The sequence below is a fragment of the Pleurotus ostreatus genome (genome assembly GCF_014466165.1).
Source record: "Pleurotus ostreatus strain PC9 chromosome Unknown scaffold_7, whole genome shotgun sequence".
NCBI classification, from domain to species: domain Eukaryota; kingdom Fungi; phylum Basidiomycota; class Agaricomycetes; order Agaricales; family Pleurotaceae; genus Pleurotus; species Pleurotus ostreatus.
In genome coordinates this window covers 3,230,323-3,251,244 of record NW_023503162.1, presented here as the reverse complement: position 1 = coordinate 3,251,244, position 20,922 = coordinate 3,230,323, and the positions used below count along the sequence as shown (strand labels likewise).

The following is a 20,922-nucleotide window of genomic DNA, read 5'->3' as shown; positions in this document are numbered from 1 at the left end:
CTAGCGACTAATGAGCAGCCCAGACTATGGAAGCAACAGAACGAATTGCAAACTACGCACAAAGAGTGCAAACGCCGCTACTTTCTTGATTATCGCCGTTACCGTCCGTAGCCACAGAGACGAGTCCTGGTATCTTGTCAGTGGTCAGCACCTGTGGCCAATACTAGCGAACTTGCCGTATACTGTGTCTTGGGAGTACGAACTTCGCGCGAACCTATCCACGCATACAGCTCAGTCAAAGATGATCAAGCTCGGCGTCAATGTTTTAGGGAGGGATTAAAATACAACATGATCATGCTCGCAACACAAACGACATATTCGGCACACCGAACTTGTACACCAACGCCCATTCATGCCTGCGCAATGAGTCGGTCGTCTTGAACACATCCGTCCCCTCTACTGCCGGCAACCTAACTATCCAACACCTTGAATCGCCTACACGCCGGGCTGCCCATCCCTCGAACGCCTTCAAGCGCAAGGCCGCCGCCTGCGTTGGGACCATTGTCCAACCACGATTTGAGTAGTTGCGTCGCGTGGCTTCGAGGTTTGCTGGAGCCGAGCTCCTTCAATTTACTTCGTGTCGTGACTTGCCGTTTCGATGCCTTGTGGCTGTGGAAGTCACATCGCCGGCCCTTGTCGTCCAGAGGAACAATTTAGGCGCTTGATTGACTGCTGCCAGACTTGAATGAAAGCTGCGTATCAGTGCCATATTTTCTTATCTTGCGGGGGCATCGCAATACTGTATAGTACCTGAGTGCCGGCGAAAAGCGCATGGTTTCCTGCGGATAGAACAGATGTCAGAATGACAGTGTTCATGAAAGAAGCCACGACAGCTACAAAATGAAGTTCAGTTCACACAAAATTGTGTTCGCGAGAAGATAGAAAAGACATACTGAATCCAGCTTTCTCGAAGATGATAGTGAACGGGGAGGTCGTAGTACTCTTATTCGACAAGTTTGGATAATCCCAAGGCACTAGAAAGTCACCGGTGAGCTCGTGAAAGCACTGGTACAGTCTTGACAGCATTTACCATTGAGTCCAATGAGGAGAATACTCAAAACATAGAACATGAGAATTCTGTCGACGCGATCAAACCGCGTGCGTCAGATGGCTGCCTCTCCATATCGATAACTAACTCGCCTCCAGAAGACAGCTTTCACCACGCGAGGCATGTTCCTCGACGGATTCTTCGTCTCGCCGGCAGTAACGCCAAGACTTTCAGTACCACCATCTGCCATAAGTTTGAGCGATACACCGGTGATGAAAGGAAAAAAGACATACACGCAAAGCTGGCAGTGACAAACACTCGTGCAAACCCGCCGAAACCGCCGCGGAATGGAGCGCCTTCGATTCGCCAGTTGCTACCGCCGATGTATTTGTGGTCCGTGTTTACACCGACGTTTACGAGAATGCCCAGAATGATATAGACCAAGATCGTCGCCACCTTGAGGGAGGCGAGCCAGTAGCTTGAATTTGTGGGATCCATCAAGGACATGTCTGATTCACTCACCCAGTTCACCATACGCCTTTACATGTATCGCGTTCAAGCTGACTAGGAAGGCCCAGAAAATCAAACTGATGACACAAAGGTTCCATGTCGTCCAGTGGCGATACGAGCAATGGACTCACAACAACCAGGCCCTGGTCATTATATCCTCGGCTACCGCCAACAGATACTCAGATACTTCAGGCGGTGAAGCGACGGCATCCGATGGATACTGGGGCACATGAACGTGTGGGGGAATGAGGAGGTGGACGCTGAGGCGAAGAGAGCAGCTGCGGGGGAGAGCAGCAAGAGGAACTTGAGAAGGAGAACAGGGAAATGACTGACTTGATACATGCGATGTTGAGTAATTGCCTATGCGAAGGAAATGTTTCCACGCCCGGGGGATGTGCGCGCTCAAGTGTGCGATCAGCGCGGTACCCTGATCCAAGTCCGCACTTAAGTGCCTGGTTAAGCGTGCGGCCAGCGTGACACTCATCGACCCGCTTGCTTCAACAAATACTTTGTCCAGAGGATAAACTGATGGACAAAGCCAGTGCGCGATGAGCGTGGTGGCTCATCGCCTCGCTCATCGGCCGCTTACGTGCGCACTGAGCGGGGCGCTCAGTGGCACGCTTGCTTTGACGATTGATTTTTCCAAGGATAAATAAATTATTTGTTTATTGGTTCAACCTCAGATAAAGTTGATATTAGTCTGGAGATAAAGAGATGGGATAAACAAATCATCTGTTCTACAAAGAAATGGTCAGTCCAAGGACGAACCAATGATGAAAGTATTTATTTGTGTTATGCCAAAGTGGTTGCGAAATATATGTTTTGACGCTCGACAAAGAGAATACCAAACCCTTGCTTTTTCTCAGGATAAAGCGGTGATGAAACTACTTATTTTTTAATTGCTTTAACTGCGGGTTGACTTATTATTCACCAGTGATCAAACCAATTGATAAACAGACGTTACATCGAATAGTTCAACCTGAGTTAAATATGTACTCCGTCACAGGACAAACCCTGGGAAAAAATGTACATTTATCTTGATTGATTTATCTGGGGAAAAACTGATGGCCGTCCGCAGTGTCACCTATGCCGTATGGAGTGCAAGTTACAGGCTCGATGTCGCGCGGAGAGTGGGGGTGCTCACGGAGTAGTGGTAGACGGTGTGCGAAACTGTATACAGATCTGCTTTGAGTGCTAAAGGAGGAGCAAGCGGGAGAGGGGCGTACGAAAGCCTGCGTGGAGGGTTGCGAGCCCCCTGACGGCGATAGTACCAGAGGTGAGTATGTGCCGGACTGCGAAGGGATTGGACCCACCAGATCCCGCCGATCTGTAGACCACACACGTCGATTTCATATAAAACCAACCTGGTTTGAAGCATGCTCGAGTAGGGTTGCGTAGGTTGCGTACCAGTGCTTTCATATGCAGTGGGTCCCGGGGGTAGGTGATGTAGTAGACGTATGCCTGGATCGTGCAGGCATCAACGCGATAGAATCTTGTTTCCTTTAGCAACGATTACGCACCTGCAAACTCGCGATCCCATACAGCACGAGCATGACCTGGCACGCAACAAGCGAGCTTCCTGCGAGGGATAGTCCCAGAAAACAGCCTCAGTGATTGTCCGTGTACTACATCTCGAGCGAATTGCGCACCGTAGATCTCCTCGTACATCGACTGGGGCATGGGCGTGACGCGGTCGGGGAGGCCAGACATGCAGGCGGGCAACGGCAACAGGCGAGCAAGGGCGTGAGGGTGTGTGGGTCAAGGACGTGGGGCGCGGTAGTTGTTACAGTGTGTTGCATAATAAACTGGACAACGCCGGATCTGAAAACTGTTTGTTTGAGTTTGCTCGTGACATGTCACGCATCAAGCGCCGGGATATTAGTTACGGGTCCTGTAATGAAATGAAAGGAACCGTTCTTTATTTGGGTGGGGGTTTTGGGCGCTTCCTTAAGTGGACGGCTACTGTGGTAGCCGGTAGCCGGTCATCTGGAATCTCGGGATCTTGTTTAATTTTAATTGAATTTAATCTAATTTTGTATTCAATGTTAATTCAATTCAATCAGCCTTTCCTCACTTGTACACGTGGGAGAGCTTCCAAAGCTAAATGAGAGTTAGCACCGGAGATCATGTAAGTTGCCATATTAATCAATATTCAGGGGGAGCCTCAGGGGAGCCCCTCAAAACACTGCTCAGCAGTCATACTCACTGTTTCATTTATGCTCATATTGTAGACTTACACTCTGGCATGAAATATGATATTTCACATGTATCATATTAGCTTTGTAATATCAGTAGTGTAATAGAGTGTCAAGAGTGTCAACAAATTGTCAACAATGGCAATTTCAGATGAACATGGTTGATCAGTACATGTGGATGAGTCTGATAATATATGTTTCATAACTAACTAGCAGAGATATGCACATCTGTAGAGTGGATAACTAGTTTTACATGACAAGTGTAGTAGTTATTCCCAGGAATATGTTTGAATTGGTATTTCAAGTAATTAGATCAATCACTGTCTTACTATACAGTAGAATAGCATCTAAATCCTGGAGTAGCTGGAGGCAAAAAAGCAGCACTGTACATTTACAAGAGTCCACTGTTATTGAATGGAGAAAGAGTATATGAATATGAGTTCTCAGCAATTTGAGTAATGTTTTTGAATCTCCTATACTCTGTATATGTTATAGGCGCATCCAGGAGGCCCCTTAGAAGCTACTAGGGGTGTATTCACGTGCACTCTGGCTATGGGCTCAGGCCGTGTATACTCGCGGATACTCGGACTTCTTGGATTATGGACTAAATACATATTTGAGCACACTGTACTTATTATGACTGGACTACTAGCTGTCTCATGAACACGCGGCTACTGTGTGTTCCTCAGTATATAGTCTTGTACTGTACCTACAGTTACCTCAGTTCGAATATTAGTTCCTTTCTGCACTCACATCCTCGCCTCTCTACTGAGGCCTCTCCCTCGCATCCCCCGCCTCCACTTGTACCTTCGGTACCTGCGTAGGATCCCCTCTGGAAATACAGGGCACACAAGAGTGTGGGAGGTGCAGCCAGTAGCTGAAGCCAAGCCTGTACGTCCTCACCTCTATGTGGAACCGCACACCTGCAGGTCTGTGTATTCCCGAGTCCCTCTGGGAGCGTGGCTCTAAACACAGACCTGAAGTCTGTTATATGTTAATGCTTACCACTATCCTTTCTGCAATTGCCTACACTGCAGCTTACAACTTATACTGGGCTTAAAGTTTCCATCTGTTATCTCCTTCTTTAGTGCAGACATTATCTCCATCTCCTATCTGACACAATGGCTATCTATTTTGCTAAGTACTATTTATGAATCAATAGGACCCGTACAGGCCATGCATTGCAGTGGCTACAGCCCCAAGTAGTGATATCACTGTATCAGCTCGTACTCGTTATGGCACCTCACTTATCGAAAGATCTGCGTGAACACATTCTCGTTTGGCGGTATGAGCAGAAGAAAGAGGTGGAAGAAATAGCGCAGCTTGCTGGGTGCTCCAGAAGCACGGTTTATTCCGTCCTCCAACTTGATCGAGATTATGGCATCGTCAGTAACCCATTCGCGCGCCAGAGAGGACGCCATCGTTCCCTCGATATCAACGATTTGAACTACATATCCTCGCTTCTCGAAGCAAATCCTGCAATATATCTTGACAAGCTACAGGAACACCTTTCGACATACCGCGATATCGATGTTTCGCTGGCGACGTAGCCTTCAGAGCGGATGGCTAAGGACTTGTGTGTGTTCGCAGCCGTCGCTGTTGAGCCCATTCATGGCGGCGACATCGAAAGGCAAATCAGGTAAGCGCCGGGGGAGCGTGATGATCCTGTCACAATCAAGCAAGAACAAACACATTTTCACGGGCGATCAGTCCAGTTTATTATGCAACGCACTGTAGCCAATTTCAGCACGAATATGTATTTCGATCACATTATGCTGTCATTTCCGCAGGACAGTCGACGCCTCTGCAGGGGCGCAGCATCCTCGTCGGCGATAGCGACGTCGCAATGAATTACACTGAATTACACGGGGGAAACGGACGTGGAGCGTGTAATCCAACCAGATGTTCGCTACCGGGGACTACGTGCTTCTTCAAAGTTCACTGGTACACTGGTACTCTGCACATGCTACACGATGACTAGGGGATCTCTTAACACTGTCTATGGCGTTGTGCAATGGCAGAATCCCCGGGGCGCATCTCCACAGCTTACGCCCTCGACGGCCTCAGCGCTGACCAATGACCATCCCCGTTTGTAGACCATGCAGGTCGTGTGCTCGTAAAGGGGATTGACCTTGCAGAGACTGCGTCTGATGCGGAAAAGGGGACCAGTGTACCCATCGACGAAGTCAGGACACATCTGTTTCTGATACCGGAGGTGGGAACGACAGTCTCCCCGCCTGTTTCACATCATACTCATCTGTGTAGATGAGACCACAGACGCATCGCAGCGCTTCACCGTCCATCTCTCCCATTGACACACACCAACCGAACCCATTCACTACCCGCCACAGCTGGCCTTAAACCCGGTCATGGACATGTACGCGCGAGTCACGACCCGCACGCAGCGTATCTACACTATCCTGTAGTTCATCATTCTCAGGCTCAGGCTTTCGGTTCTATGATGCCACCCCCAGATGCGCCGCCTGGCTCACAGCATCCAATGGGTGGCTGAACTTATGTTTATTTAGATAATGTACATAATGTACGTACACTTGTTGCACCGTACACGACCATATGACCATATCTGAATTGTTTTGTAGGGCCTTATCGCAGCACTGTTGTACATATAATATCCTAAACTTAGTATCTTTGGCTCCACTTCCAAGTCGCTTTGCACGGACATCTCGTCGATTGTATTCATTATTCGTAGTTGGTAATGAATGGCCCCTATTACGCGCCACTTTGCTGTTATTTGTGCATGCTTGGATGTAGTGGCATTGTCCCCCAGATGAACTGCTCCCGCTTTTGTTCTCAGCACATCTAACCACTAAGTTTACTGGCCGCGCTCTGATTACTTCCTCCTCCTCATACTCCTCTTCTCTCACTCCTTCCGCAAGCTCAGCATGCACTCATCATCCCCAGAAAGGTTTGCCTCATGGTTGAACTATGAAATCATATCTAACTCCTGTGTGAAAGATCATCAGTTAAGATTACCTACGCCGCCGGCAAGTCAAAGGTTGGCGACGCATGATCATGGATGGACCGGAATCTCATGTCGGTCCTTTCATAGCGACAAAGGCCATTTGCTCATGACTCTATGTATGTGGTACATTCTGTCAGTCAGTCGTGTTTGCGTCCGTGTATGTACCTTGTGTCCTTGTGTTTGGTAGATCACCAGCACCGAACACCACCCACGATCGAGCAGAAGCCTATGTCGCGTCACAGGATGCAACCAAGAGAGAAAAGCTTCCGTCATCGTCGGTAAGTGATCTCCTCTTCTTATGAAGGCCTTGTGCGCTGATAGTTCCACATGCGATCGACATGTAGAAGAAGAAGTCTGCAATGAAGCGTCGGACCTCGTAAGCGTTCTTTTAGTGCGGGAGGTGGCGCTTACTTCCCTCTGGAAAAGGACGGTTCCCAAAGGGGGGGGCCGGACGGTCCCACGCCCTGGGTCCGGCCCTGGACCCTGAGACCCTTTGATCCGGCCCCCTGCACCCTCGTGCCACGATCGCTGACGTCGTTTCTGATCGTTTCCAGGCCGTTCCCTGCAGCTCCCGACGGAACGGGCGCGCAGGGCCCTGCGCTTGGCGCCGTCGGGGTTGCTGATGCGCTGCTGGCGCGCTCCCTCCCCTTCCTTTTCCTCCTTCTCTCTCTCACCCTCCTCCCCGCCCTTTCCATTCTCGCTCTCGGCCTCCTCCGACCCTGCGCACCCATCAAGATGGACGACAACGGCTCGGGAATGGACGTAGACGCGCCGGATGGGCCGATCCCAACTGGGCAGGTCGTTCCCACGGTCCCAGAACCTTCGGATTCCATGCTACCGTTTCCGGGAAAGCCCATGCCCGATGGGGAATTCACCACTGTGTACCTTGATGTGTGAGTGTGGTGTGGGCCATGGCCGGGAGTGCTACAGCTCACAGCTCCCTCCCCAGCAACCAGAGGAATGCTGTCCTGCAGCAATGGTGTGCTGGCTTTGGCCTGCCCAAGAGTGGGAACAAGGCAGAGATGGTCGCTCGTCTCCGTGCATTCAGTGGTGACTCCAGCCGCTGGGACAGGTGAGTGCCCAACCCAATCCCCTCTGGAACAAGGTGCTGACTGCCTCCAACACTCTCCAGCCTCCGTGTTGGTGCTACCAAGGCCCATCGTAACCCCAGTGGGATCACCAAGGCCCGTTCGAAGCCCAAGCAGTCCACTCTTCGCCGTAACAGGCTTTTCGAAGAGGCGGGCTCCTCCTCACGCTTGCTCTCTGTCTTGCCAACAGATGACGCATTTGACAACCGGACCATGGAGGAGAAGAACAGCATCCTGGCTTGGGTGAGTGACATGCTGGTCTTGTCTCTCTCATCCCCCCTTGACCGCATGGCAGGCCAAACGGTTCAAGGCGAAAAACCCTTACCATCCTCCTGATCATCCACTCAGGCAGGTGACAAGGGTTGGGCACAGTGCTTCTGCTCCATCTCTGCCCTCCTCCAGTGGTGCTATTGTCCATGTACGTGTTCACCCCTGCTAGCTGTCCAGTCCAGAGCCTGATCTGTTATTTCAGGAGGATATCCAGCATATCAAAGACTCCCTTGCGCTTGTCACCAGCCGTCTGAACCTCCTACCATCTTCGTCTCCCTCCTCCTCTCCAACCACCCACTCCTCCTCTCCTTCTACTCCATTGCCTGTTCTTCCCACCGCCTCTGGTACACCAGCGCTCTTGAAATCGTTCACCTTGACTCTTGGAAACGGCTCCCGCTTGTCATTCACCGTCCTCGATGTTCCTGAACCACCTTTTCTTTCCTTCGCTAAGGATCTCGAGAGCCTTCCCCCCATCTGGTCAGATATGTCGCCCCTCTGGGAACCAAGCAAGGCCCCCTTCAGCATCCACGGACACCCAATCGCACTGGTACATTGGAGAGAGCTCTATCACTGCAAGCCTCAGCAGTGGAACGGGTTGAAGAAGCGTTGGCATGAACGCAAGGTGAGTACTCATGTACTGTTGCTTGTGACAGATGAGTGACAGATACACGTCAGATGATTGCAGAGCATTGGTTGGGGACGACTCCCACCTTGTTCTGGGCAGAGTTCACCAACCCGAAGGGTGAACGCCTCAGCTACACTGCCATTCTCAGTGAATTGCAGAGGCGCAGCAAGAAGCGGAACACCCAGGCTGCTGAGGCTGCTCATGCACGGTATGGCTCCAACTTTTCTGATCAGTTCACATATGAGAAGCATGGGAAGACTCATGTGCTTAGCCAACCGTCTGCTATTGCAAAGCACTTTCGTAACATGGAGTAGACATTCAGTACTATAAATGTAGCCATCTTATCATATCTACAATTAATCTAATCAGTATGCACATTGGCAACTTCTTCCACAGGATGGGCACTTCAGAGAGGGTGGCCTCTCTAAGTTGAGAAAGTCCTCCCTCTTTTCTCCAGGCTCATCATTCCAGGAGATGAGATACTTGACTATAGTCAAGTGAGTGAAATCAGTGCTCCATCCTCCCCAGTCACAGAGCCGACGCAGGCTCCACCGGAGGTCACCATGCAGAAACTGACATCCACCACAACGGAAGGAGTGGGTTCCATATGGGTATGGATCCAACCGGATGTCCAAGAGACTGTTCCGGAAGAGCTCCAAGAACTGCTCGCTTGTCTAAATGATATGAGCATGAAGGTTGAGGTCATGTAACACAGAGGGCTCACCATGGCAACGTCTGTGGTGGAGAAGCGGTCACCAGATAGCATCTTTCGAAAGACATATCCACTGGAGAGCTGTGACGCCAGAATCCAGTCACACAATGCACGAACTGGGCAGAGATGCTGGAAATAGTCGGGAAGGCGGTGCAAGACAAAGGGCTTGATGTCTGTCAGGTAGTCGGCAATCAGATAGAAGGGAGAAGGGTTCTGAAAGGACTCACCGCCATTCTGACTGGTCTTCCGAAATGGAAGAGTCAGAACAATCAGGTTTTCGTCATGAGTGTCCCATTTGAGATGAGAGAACTTGATCTTCAGGACTTCGTCGACACGTAGCAAGCATAGATATGCAATGGTGAATGCGGCAAAGAGAAGTCAACGGGTGTTCCCACCAGCCCATGGCACTTCCTCCTCTGGGTCTGCTGCATTCTTGCGCTTACCTGGAGAGTATTGTTTGATCTCCCAGTTTTCAGGACGGTGATTAAAATCGTAAAGGTCCCTTAAGATGTCCTGCATGTTGGTAGGAAGTGAATACTTGAAAACTAGACGGTTAAAAAAATCTCACCTGGGTGATAGCACGTGCACTAGTTGCTGTCTCCCCAGCATGAACCTTTTGAACAAGGTCAGAGCTGTGAATCAAAGTCTGGTGCAGTCTATCATGCTCACCTTTCGTCGACGCAAGCTGAGCATGTAAGCTGATACCTGATTCGATATTGAAGGGTTCCCTTGCATTGTTCCATCATCCCTCTCATGCCATGCAAGAGAGCCTAGGCCATGGACACGCCCAAATGCATATGTCATGGCAGCTCGCATCTTCTGCGCGTGAGAGTATGAGCTACGTGTATCCGTTGACAGCTTTGGAGAGGCGTCAAGACGGATCACGTCACATCTAGAGCCATGATTGAGTCAGCAAACAGTGAGGGGCATACAGATTGGCTTACGCATCCATGATCCAGGCAATTATCCACAGTGGGGTATCTCGGTGAGGTGCCTTGCTGAAGACCTCCCCATCTGCACGAACAAACTTCTTCTCAATTGCAAACTTCTTGCACTGAGCCATTAAGCTGGGCAGCACCAGGTCATCCTCTAAGATGAGGAAGAGGTTCAGATAACATACCGCTCATAGTGTGCAGCAGTCCCTTCAGTAACGCCCTTTGAAGCACCCAAGATCACATCTCGAAGCTCTGTTCCCAACCCCTGACCATCCAAAGCCAACTGCTGGTCTCCTGGAAAGGACTCCTGCTCACCATCCATCTCATCTTCAATCTGGATCTCATCTGAAGATGATAAATGGCTGAGAGCTTGCTGAATGCCAGGGTAGAGGTTCACTGAAGTGGTGCTCATGGTGGTCAAGAAGAAAGGGGGCTTGAGGCAGTGCTCATCAGTCTACCTTTGACTAGTGTGCTCAGGAATCAAGTAGCAAGCCAATGTATCAGATAGAGTGTAGATAGAGTGGCATTGGATCAATATAAACTTCTACACAACCATCTACACTTGTACAAGTTTCTAGAGGGGAGGGGGGGAGATGGGGAAGTATTTCGATGCTGAGGGAATGGATCCGCAAGCGATTCGCAGAGGGACAGTGTGTCCATGTCCTGGACATATATGCAGTTAAGAACGAGCCCAAGATCAAGCAGAACGATGGAGAACTCACTGAGATATGACACCCTCTCCTGAGGGGTCTCTGGGGGAAGTATCTCGATGAGGGGCCCTCGACTCGCAGCCAGCCGGTACGCACTAAGCGGTCCCATGTACAGGGCCTAAATGCGATGGGGAACGCGCTATAGATCATCCAAATCAGCGGTGAACTCACTGAGATATGCTCCCTCCTCCTGAAGGGCACCATGAGGCAGTATCTCGTCGTTGGGGAGGACGATTCGCAAGCGGCCTGTTCGCAAGCGGTGGGCCCATGTTGTGGAGCCATAGGCGAGTAAGAACGAGCCCAAGAACAGGATATAAGGTGAAGAACTCACCGAGATATGATCTCCCCACCTCGTGGTGGTTTGGCACCACTGCAGCGCCTGCAGGGAGGGCAAACAACGGCGAATGGCTTAGGCGTTTGAGCGGACGTCTAGAGCTGGTGCTGGAGTGTCAGAACGAGCCCGGAACCGTCTTGAACGATGGAGAACTCACCAAGATATGGCATCTCTTTTGCCATGTCCCCCTGGATGGGCAGAGTCAGCTGGTTGGGGGCCCACATGACCACTGGACGCGTTGAGGGCCTCCCCATGGATATGTGTGCTGAGGGAGCCAATGAGACGCGTCAAAACGCGCCCAAGCGGACGCAATTTGAGGGGATAACGGGGGAGACTGGTAGGGGGAGGAGGAGAGGTGCTGAGGTGCGGGAGTCGGTCGCTATCGAGCCCTGGGCCCTGCTGCATGACACCGGGGGCAAAGTCAAAGGCACGCTCACCGGACGTGCCTTTAAAGCAGCATTCATGTACCACCGATCATAGTACATAGGAACCTGATTACATAATGATACTTGTTTCGCTTGTTATCAAGTCAATCAGTGATCACAGTACAATAACTTTTAAACAGACACACTCAACATCAAGTCATGGGCACAGTGATTTGTGTCTGCTCAGAGTGCTCAAAGTGCACCCACCGGGATTCTAATGGTCACCAACTATTTGGACGCCATGTCAGTTATCAAACTCGTCGAGATCATGAAAAGCGAGATGAAAGACATCAGCTTCGGCGACCTCGATCGGCTACACCATCCCGTGATCATCATCATCCATACTCATTTGAAGGTCACTCAACAAATGCCAATGTGGGCTCTCGCATTGGCAATAAGATAGATTTAGTTACAGGTGAGCCATTCAGGCCAATAACCTCAGATCAGACTAAACTAAACATCTAATCTTATGGAACCTCAATAGTGATCACCCCAGTTTTTAAGCTGGTGGCTCTGATTGTTGCATGGTGCAGTCTCCGGGCAAGAGTTAGCCGTGATGCGGCAAATACAATCTTGAAATCATTCAAGTTTGTCTTGACTGTCATCCTGCAACTTCTCCATGTTGCTCTGCAGTCTGCTGGAGTAGTACTTGAACCACTTCGGAATCTTGATATTCCTTCTGATATCTGCACCATCTATGTTCAAGCTGGACTTGACATTGATATCATTCGGATTACCTGCTGCCCAAAATGCTTCAAACAATATCCATCTAGTGGCCCCATTCCACATTATTGTACTTGGAAGCGCTCTCCACGGTCTCGAGCTTGCAATGAAGAGCTATATACTTACCAAGAGCTCAAGGATGGGCCAAAGCGCACCCCTCGGTGCCTATATACCACCCAATCACTTCAATCGTGGATCACTGTGTTGCTCTCTCGGTCTGGGATTGACAGAGCATTGCACGCTTCATTTGCACAGTTCCAGGCCAACCTTCCCCATGATAGAATGCGGGATATCCAGGATAGTCCAGCCTGGCAATCACTTCGCAATTTTCTCCAGTCTCCATACCACCTAATATTTGGAATGTATGTGGACTGGTTCAACCCGTTTACAAACAAGATTGCTGGTATGTGTTTCTCTCACTTTATGCACCGTTCTGAGTTTGATTTCAGATTAGGCAAGGTTGCTTCATGTGGTGCAATTGTTTTATATTGCTTGAGCCTTCCATTGGAAATCCGGTTCCTTCCTGAGAATGTCTACATTCTTGGAATAATGCCTGGGCCACATGCACCAGATACATGGACTATCTCCCATGTTCTGGAGACTGTTCAGACCACAATTATGGAGTTTGACCTTCCTGGGAAGCTTCTTCCAACATACAGCTATCCTAATGGTGCCAGTGTTGCTGCCAGGATTATCCCACTCATTGCTGATCTACAAGCAATAAAAAAGGTTGCAGGTTACCTCTCCCATTCAGCACATCAATTCTGCACTTTTTGCAAACTTGCTCATGCAGATATTGAGGATTCAAATTACAGAGACTGGGAACTCCGTAGTGGCACAGAGGTACATCAGCAGGCCATGAACTGGAAGAACACAGTCACAGTTACAGATAAGCATAAACTAGCTCAAGAGACTGGGGTTCGATGGACTCCCATGCATGATCTTCCATATTGGAATCCAGTTAAACATGTTACACTTGGGTTCATGCACAATTTTCTTGAAGGTATTCTCCAGTATCAATTGCGTGTTCTTTGGGGGATCGGTCGGACGAAAGCATCCATGAAGGCTTTAATTGGTGGAATTGAGGATGATGCAGCTACAGAAACATCAGAGGACAATCAGGATGCTAGCACCAAGGATGATACAAATAGTCAGCATGGAAGTACAGCAGGTCTTACAGATGACTTCAATAGAATGGATGTTGATGATTATGCAATGGACCTGTTCCCTGCAGATGTACAGGATGATGATGACCATACTCCAACCACTGCTTCCTTTCCCCCCTGTCTACACCCTGATCTTCAGGACACACCTGACTCTGACGATGATTCTGAAGTGGAGACTGGATCATTTGATATTTATACCATACCCTCAAACCAACTTGAAGCCATTAGAGGTTGTATACATGATGTTTTATTACCTACATGGGTCCAACACCCACCATCAAATCTTGGTGATGCAAGCCATGGTAAACTCAAGGCTCATGAACTGCTTGTCCTCTTTTCTGTTATTTTCCCTCTGGTGCTCCCAGAGCTCTGGTGGGCAGTAGGAGAACATGAAGAAAAGTTACTGGAAAGTTTCTGCCATTTGATTCAGTCAACCAATATTATCGCATCTTACTCTGTCACCCCCACTGAAGCGGACATGTATACAAGTCACTATACTAGATATAGAGCATCTCTTCATGAGTTATATCCTGGGTTTTCATCTGTTCCAAACCATCACTATGCAATGCACAATGGGGATCTTCTGAAATTTTGGGGCCCACTGTCAGTCTTAAGTGAGTTTCCAGGAGAGCGGATGAATGGTGATTTAGGTCAGATTAATACAAATCGGAAACTTGGTATGTTTGTCTTCCTTGACTTGCATTTATACTGTTTATTAACCACATCAATTGATAGGCTGTATGGAATTAACCATGTTACGTCAGACAAGCCGTGAAGCACGGTTGCGAGCCTCTCTTCAAGATAATCAAGTTATTGGTGACAATCTCGGTACCTTGGCAAGAATTCTTGAACCCAAAAATGCCTTTGGGTTTATGAACTCAGCAACACCAATGACTGGAAAAGAGCTAGCTGAGGCTTACAAAAGCGGGCAAATGCTTAGTGACCTCCATTACAAGCTCCTTCTGCAGTACATCAATGCTACAGGAAGAATGTATTTATCTGCATATGCTCCTAGTCTTCATACAGTTGGTGGAACTCCTATTCTTCCAATTTCTGCTAAACAACCCCGACAACACACAATTGAAGACCGCACATACAGCCTCATATCCAGCCATGAAGGAAACAGCCATATTATGTTCTATGTTCCAGGCAATGTCACAAACATGCGTGAAACTGGCTATATTGAAGCAATATGGGAGATGCCTCTTGATGGACTCTGGCAAACTTTTTTTCTAGTCCGGCAACATCAATCACTTTCGCCAACTCAATTGCGCAAAGTGCCTTATTTTTCCCAACCAACCTCATATTTACAGACCAAGGTTGTAAAGAGTGAACCATCCAATTTGATCTTTATTATAGAGCCTCAGCACATTGTATCCCATGTTGCCATTTACAAGCGACCTCGAGGAACATATGGCGTCAATAGGGATATAATGGCTGTTTGTTGGGCATTAAATCGAGGTCGTAAATAGTATAGATAGATCATTATGATTCTACAAGCTATATACTATTGTCCCAATCCAGTGGTAAATGGAATTAAATAAGTAAAGAATTTGCTATACAGCTAATCTGCATTGTCCCCATTGAACTATGGTAAGTATGTAGAAAAGAAAAGAAAAGATTGGAATCAATCAGCCCCGTCAATACCCTCCATCATCTGACCAGATAGACCAGCAGTGGATGAGCTCTCTCCACCAGACAGGCCCCTACCTTGTGCATCCGATGGATTAGCACTAGTACCAGCACCACTAGAACTTGAAGGCTCTGGGTTACCTCTATCCTCCATCGCTGCCATTTCGACCTCAGTCGGCAGATTGTACTGAGCCTTTACCTTGTTTCCATACCTTGCCATGAAATCAGCATCAGAAAGGTCTTTCCATGCCTTCCATTCACCGATATTGTCAGATAGATCACCAGCGAGGGGTAGGGCAATAGGCGCATCGATGTAGTAGGCACGGTACATCACGTTGAGGCTGTTGAAGTATTCCGGAGCGAACCAGTCAAGCGGGCAACCCAGAGGGAGGCGACGTGAGATGGGGCTCTTAGCTATGGGATTGTCGTGCTCCTTGCGAGGTTCGGGTTTGGCGCCTCGCTGATGTCGGAATATCGGTGTTCCGTTAATACGCGCAGAGTCTGTCAGCCGCAAGAACCTGGTTACGTTGGAATTTCGGCCGGTCTTTGGAAAGATTTGGAAGCCAATACCAACAGGCTTGCGTTCGTCATCAGACGTACACTCAGGTTCACTGGCTAAAGCCTGAACTCGATCAGGATATGTATTGTTGGACAACCAGACCGCCCGCTTCTGCGTAAGCTATAAGAACAATATTAGTCTCATAAATTGCACTCTCTGATGTCAAATCACATACCCTATCACACCGCCTATACGCCTCTCTTAGCTTGCTAGCCTTGGCGACACTACCTGCTTCTTTCGCCTCTTTCAGAACCAGGTCCCGTAGATGAGACCACACGAAGTTGAGATATATGTCATGTAGAAGTTGAGCATCCCGGACGCAGTCGATATTGATGCCCATGTGGTTGTACCCATGTGATACAGCAATGTGCTCGAACGTCGATATCGCAATTGACTGAAGCGCGGCGTTGTAATGAGACGTTGGAGTGCTATAGAAATCTGGACGCCATGCCGTGATTCCGAAGGAATGGAGAATGGCAAAGGTCTGTCGTATGAAGTGATCTGGAATGCGAGCGATATTGAGCGTAGTGTTAGACGACTCCGTAACTTGACGGCGACGGACATCACGTAAGGCATCGTCAACGGCTTGGCTATGTCCACGAAATGTTCGAGCTTTATGCAAAGCAGCGGTAAGATCGTTGGAATCGGCCCAAAGACGGTCAAACATGGCTTTCTGGTACTCCGTGGGGGCTTCAGGCACGGAGTCGCTGACAAGAGTGAGCGAGATAAGCCGGATGTGGGTTTCAAACGCTGCCTTGAACAGGTCTCAGATGCCATGTGTGGGACTACAAATTGCAAACATACCTTCATCCTAGTCGCATCCTCCGGGATCTCCCATTTCTTCAGATGGTATTGCTTCCTAGCCGCCGTTCTTGATTTTGGCTTCGTTGAGCTTGTCTCAGCCATGGGGCCTTTACGTCGTCGCTTGGAAGCTTGACTCGGAGCCGGTGGAGGTGTCGTAGGTCGGTCGTCTCGCCTCTTCCCCTTCCTAGAGGCAGAGGGTTGTTCACCTTGATCAACTGGCATTGTAAGGCTATGAACGAAGTTGGAAAAGAACAAAGGACTTACGCCACGCGAGATTCACTCGTGTTCATGAATGCGGCGACGCGACGCGGTGTTAGGATCCAACAGCAAGCACAAACACGGCTAGAACACGGGGCTTAGTGCTGGCACATACACCGTGCTTTAAAGGCACGTCCGGTGAGTGTGCCCTTGACTTTGCCCCCGGTGTGAGTCAGCGGCGCCAAGTGAGCAGAGAGGGTGTGACGCGGTCATGTGGGAGTGACAAACTGTCCGGGGACTGTCCTTTTTGCATGAAGGACAGAGTAGGGGACGACTTTGGGGGGAAGCCTCTGCCAAATTGCGCAGAGATCCGGGGGAGCCGAAATCCGCTCCTGGGCGAAAAAAGGACGGTCCTGTAACGCAACCGGACAGTCCTGTCACGCAAGGGTAGAAGGGCACTTACGGTTCCATACACCCAAGGCCGTCTGTGGGCGCGCTTCCCATGTTGGAGCTTCAGCCTCGCCGTTTTGTGCTTCTTGCCCCATTTGGACAAGTGTCCCGATTTGTGTGTGCCTGCGGCGCCTGGATTCACGTCCCACACCCTTTCACAATTCCCATCACCATCACCTGGCACATCTTGACCTCCTCCCTCCTCCCTGCTCTCACTGCTCAGCTGCACACCTCAAGGACTCATGATGGATTTCAGGTGAGTCGTACTCCATTCCAGTCTCAGTCTACTGTACATCTGGGATGGGAGATGGGATGGGGAGCCCCAGGGAAGGAGGAGGGCAGTGGGCGCGCCTCGAGGCCACTTACGTCCCAGTTGGCGCTGATGGCTGTGGCCGGCAACTCGGCTCCTGATCGTTTGATCAGCCGGAGCGTCGGGACGGCCTGGGCCCTCAGGGACGGTCCATGTGATGGGTGACGGTCACCCGTCACGGACCGTCCTTTTCGTCGGTCGAAGCTTCACTTCATAACACTTTGTTACTCTAGTCTCTCACAATCCCCCAAGGCGCAACGCCCTCCACCCCAGAGTCCCAAGGACGCGAAGGAAATGCCGCCACCTACCGAACTACTGAATTCCCCGCATTCCCGCAAATTATCTACATCCTCTCTTAACCGAACTTCTTGTCCCCCAAGATCATCTTCTCGCGCCCCCATCTCCGAAGTAATAACCCCAAAGAGTCCGCTTGTGTCCAAGTGCGTAGATGATGATTACTTTGATTGTCCCGCGTTGACAGTATCTAGTACCGATGCCTCTGGGGCTGATGACGATCGAACATCCGCGGGCCAGTCCTCAGTCGGGGAATCCTTGAAGCCCCTACGGAAGCGGTATGAACCCGAACGCATTGCCTATTTGAAGGATCAACCCACATATGCACCGGTCTCTCCTCATAAAGCCTTGTGCACGAAGTGCGGCAAGGTCATATCTCTTGGCACAAATCAAACATACGTGATCCGTCCATGGGTAACCCATCGCACTTCTTGCGATGGAGATGACTATAAAGAGGGCGATGACAGGGATGATGCTGGATTTCCTCCCCCTGCCCCACCCCCGTCACAACCCAAGAAAAACGTGGATGAAAGAAAGGCCACGTTAGAGGCTGACCCCCGGGCTGCCGAGGTTCGAGCAGAGACTGTACTTTGTAAAAAGTGTAACAAGTGGATAAAGTTGACCAAGGGGCGCCAGTATGTTCTCACACATTGGAACGAACATCAATCACGTTGCGACATGCAGTATGTATTCTGTGTTATGGGAATGTCAAATACTTTCTTATACCATTTTTCCAGACCAAGCGAAGTCACCGCTGCTGAGCACAAACTCCAGCTAGTGAATGACCCCCAGGTGAAATATTTTACCAGAGAATTGGTTCAATGCGCGACCTGTGGCATCGCGGTCCATTTGCAGGGCGTCGAGTACGATCTAACGGAATGGATAAAACATAAGGGACTGAATTGTGGAAATCGTCCGAGGTATATTGCGTATTTATTGAATTTTGATGATTCCGTTTCTCAATATTTCGCTTAGTGATAATGGTGAAGATGCAGGCTCCCTCGATCAACAAAAGACACTTCCATTCCCATCCACGCGACCTCCACCTTTGTCATCCTCTACCAACGGCACGGTAATTGCCATTGGCCCTAGCTCTGTACCTTGTGAACTCTCCTCCACTCATGGAGTCAAGCGGGCGCGTGAGGAGGAAGAAGAAGAAGCTGAGCGCTCCGACAATGAACAAATGAACATTAATGAACAGCCAGATCGTCGGCCCTCGAACCGACAAAGAGACGATGAATATGCTCACGAAGAGTGGGAGCCGCCCAGTGTATTGGGGTGGTTTATGCTGCTGTTTGCTGCCTATGTACGTGGGTTCCGCGAAAGTTTGGGGTCTAGAAATACCTAATTAATGCACCTTGCTTTGTATATACCATCTGCACGCTTGATACTGATACTCTTTTGTATATATGAACTTGCTCCTCCTTATCTCGAAGGCTCATGCAGCCCTAGCCTTACGGGGTTCTTTGGTGCAGATTGTCGAGATTTGCTTCCACCCCTATTCCCAATTGTATTGGATCGCGGGATTTAGATACTGTAAGGGTTGAACCCTTTCGTTCCGTGCAGTCCGACCTCCCCTATCCCCTATCGACCCCTCTCCGACTCTTCGGACACGCTCGCACATGACTCGGACGTCACGAACCCGTACCGGACACACGTGATAACGGATCAGACAGCTCGGATCAATCCTTCGTATATCTTTTGTTCTCGGACTCTAATACTTGGACTATACTAGCACCATTATTCGTTCCTGGTGCCTTTTCGTCTCGGACTTTTCCTTCATCTGACATTTCTCTTAGCTACAAAAGCCTCCTGTACTCGTAGTTAGAAGAATCAGATTTGTTCCCCCCCACATCGAGTCAGAATCTAAGTCGTCCGAGAAGCTTTCCTCCTCCGTTGTCAGAGTTCGCCGTCGCCCGAGTCCGAGTCCGATCCGAAGCCAGTTCTCCTGCCATCCTTATCATTCTCCAGCCGTCCTCATCTTACTATCCGAAGCCGAAGTTGTTTGCTCCGCGTCCGAGCGCGTCCGAAGCTATCCGAAGCCATCCGAAGCATCCGAAGTTTCCTAGTAGTTGTTTTCACTCTCGGACTCATCGTTTACCACACTTAGTTCATTCGGGTGTCGCACGGACTTGTCCTGCCGGAGGCGGACCCTCGCATTTCATTTGACTATACTACTAGTCTACGTGTATATTCACTACTACATTCTGGAGCCCACCGCGAGGGTTTAAAGTTCAAGACACCCCCCCCGTTCCACCGTCACCTAATCATCCTATTCCGTCATTGAATTCGAATCCCCTCCCGATCCTCTGCACGATATCTTTCCGGAAGGTCCGACGCAACGGGCTATCAACTACCTCTTCCGGAAGACATCCGAATATTTTCCGTTCAAAATAGTCCGCTCTTGGGTTCCCGATCCCAACACCGTCATTTGGCAGTTCGCACTTACCGGACGCCCAGAATCCGAGCATCCGAACATCCTATCACGCCCTAATCCACCATCCCTCCGGCACAGTCTGTTCTATAATCCCGCCGCGGCTTACCACCGACCCACCCCGGAGTCAAACGACACTACCTCCGGAACACCTTCATCGCTCACCGAGTCGTCCGAGAATCTTCCGCCCACTTCTTCACCCTCTCCTATTCCTCCGCCCACAATGGCCACAACTATGCCCGTCCGCGGTCACCATACTGCTCCGAAATTCAACGGAAAGCCCGAAGGACTCCATCGCTTCTTCTCCGAAGTGGAGTACCTCGCTGCCCGTGCTCAGGTCGAAGGCCGGGATCTCATCCGAGCTACAATCGGATATCTCGACGACTCCGACTGGGAAATCTGGCGCAGCAGTGGCGATGCAGCCGACGGAGACGACTGGGAAGCTTTCAAAACATGTATCGGGAAGCTCTACCCCGGATCGGATAACGAACGACGATGGCGTCCGTCGGATCTGTCCACTATTGCTGCTCTCCAGTCCCAGACCCCGATGCTCACAAAGGACGATCTCGGAGTCTAT

General features: G+C 49.9%; 6 protein-coding genes across 6 annotated transcripts; 2 read left to right on the top strand and 4 right to left on the bottom strand.

The window, feature by feature from the left end:
* Window positions 1-699: 699 nt before the first annotated feature.
* PC9H_010328 (uncharacterized protein) lies at window positions 700-1,495 on the bottom strand (the record flags this gene model as incomplete). The annotated part of the gene is made up of 4 exons (XM_036779822.1): window positions 700-833; window positions 894-1,005; window positions 1,137-1,231; window positions 1,282-1,495. 4 exons carry the CDS (start codon window positions 1,493-1,495, stop codon window positions 700-702), a joined length of 555 nt encoding a protein of 184 aa, XP_036629211.1.
* Window positions 1,496-2,603: 1,108 nt separating this feature from the next.
* Window positions 2,604-3,208, bottom strand: PC9H_010327 (uncharacterized protein; the record flags this gene model as incomplete). Its single annotated transcript, XM_036779821.1, has 4 exons — window positions 2,604-2,668; window positions 2,725-2,753; window positions 2,812-2,959; window positions 3,019-3,208. The coding sequence occupies 4 exons, from the start codon at window positions 3,206-3,208 to the stop codon at window positions 2,604-2,606; spliced, it is 432 nt and encodes a 143-aa protein (XP_036629210.1).
* Window positions 3,209-6,596: 3,388 nt separating this feature from the next.
* On the top strand, window positions 6,597-8,973 carry PC9H_010326 (uncharacterized protein; the record flags this gene model as incomplete). The annotated part of the gene is made up of 11 exons (XM_036779820.1): window positions 6,597-6,619; window positions 6,670-6,709; window positions 6,764-6,792; window positions 6,864-6,954; window positions 7,021-7,052; window positions 7,231-7,569; window positions 7,626-7,748; window positions 7,809-8,007; window positions 8,060-8,182; window positions 8,237-8,656; window positions 8,710-8,973. The coding sequence occupies 11 exons, from the start codon at window positions 6,597-6,599 to the stop codon at window positions 8,971-8,973; spliced, it is 1,683 nt and encodes a 560-aa protein (XP_036629209.1).
* A 1,907-nt stretch (window positions 8,974-10,880) lies between these two features.
* On the bottom strand, window positions 10,881-12,564 carry PC9H_010325 (uncharacterized protein; the record flags this gene model as incomplete). The annotated part of the gene is made up of 5 exons (XM_036779819.1): window positions 10,881-10,969; window positions 11,029-11,111; window positions 11,188-11,451; window positions 11,508-11,796; window positions 12,375-12,564. The coding sequence occupies 5 exons, from the start codon at window positions 12,562-12,564 to the stop codon at window positions 10,881-10,883; spliced, it is 915 nt and encodes a 304-aa protein (XP_036629208.1).
* Window positions 12,565-15,291: 2,727 nt separating this feature from the next.
* Window positions 15,292-16,881, bottom strand: PC9H_010324 (uncharacterized protein; the record flags this gene model as incomplete). Its single annotated transcript, XM_036779818.1, has 3 exons — window positions 15,292-15,975; window positions 16,031-16,609; window positions 16,660-16,881. 3 exons carry the CDS (start codon window positions 16,879-16,881, stop codon window positions 15,292-15,294), a joined length of 1,485 nt encoding a protein of 494 aa, XP_036629207.1.
* A 668-nt stretch (window positions 16,882-17,549) lies between these two features.
* PC9H_010323 (uncharacterized protein) lies at window positions 17,550-19,259 on the top strand (the record flags this gene model as incomplete). The annotated part of the gene is made up of 5 exons (XM_036779817.1): window positions 17,550-17,563; window positions 17,851-18,057; window positions 18,106-18,594; window positions 18,649-18,831; window positions 18,887-19,259. 5 exons carry the CDS (start codon window positions 17,550-17,552, stop codon window positions 19,257-19,259), a joined length of 1,266 nt encoding a protein of 421 aa, XP_036629206.1.
* Between the last annotated feature and the right edge of the window lie 1,663 nt (window positions 19,260-20,922).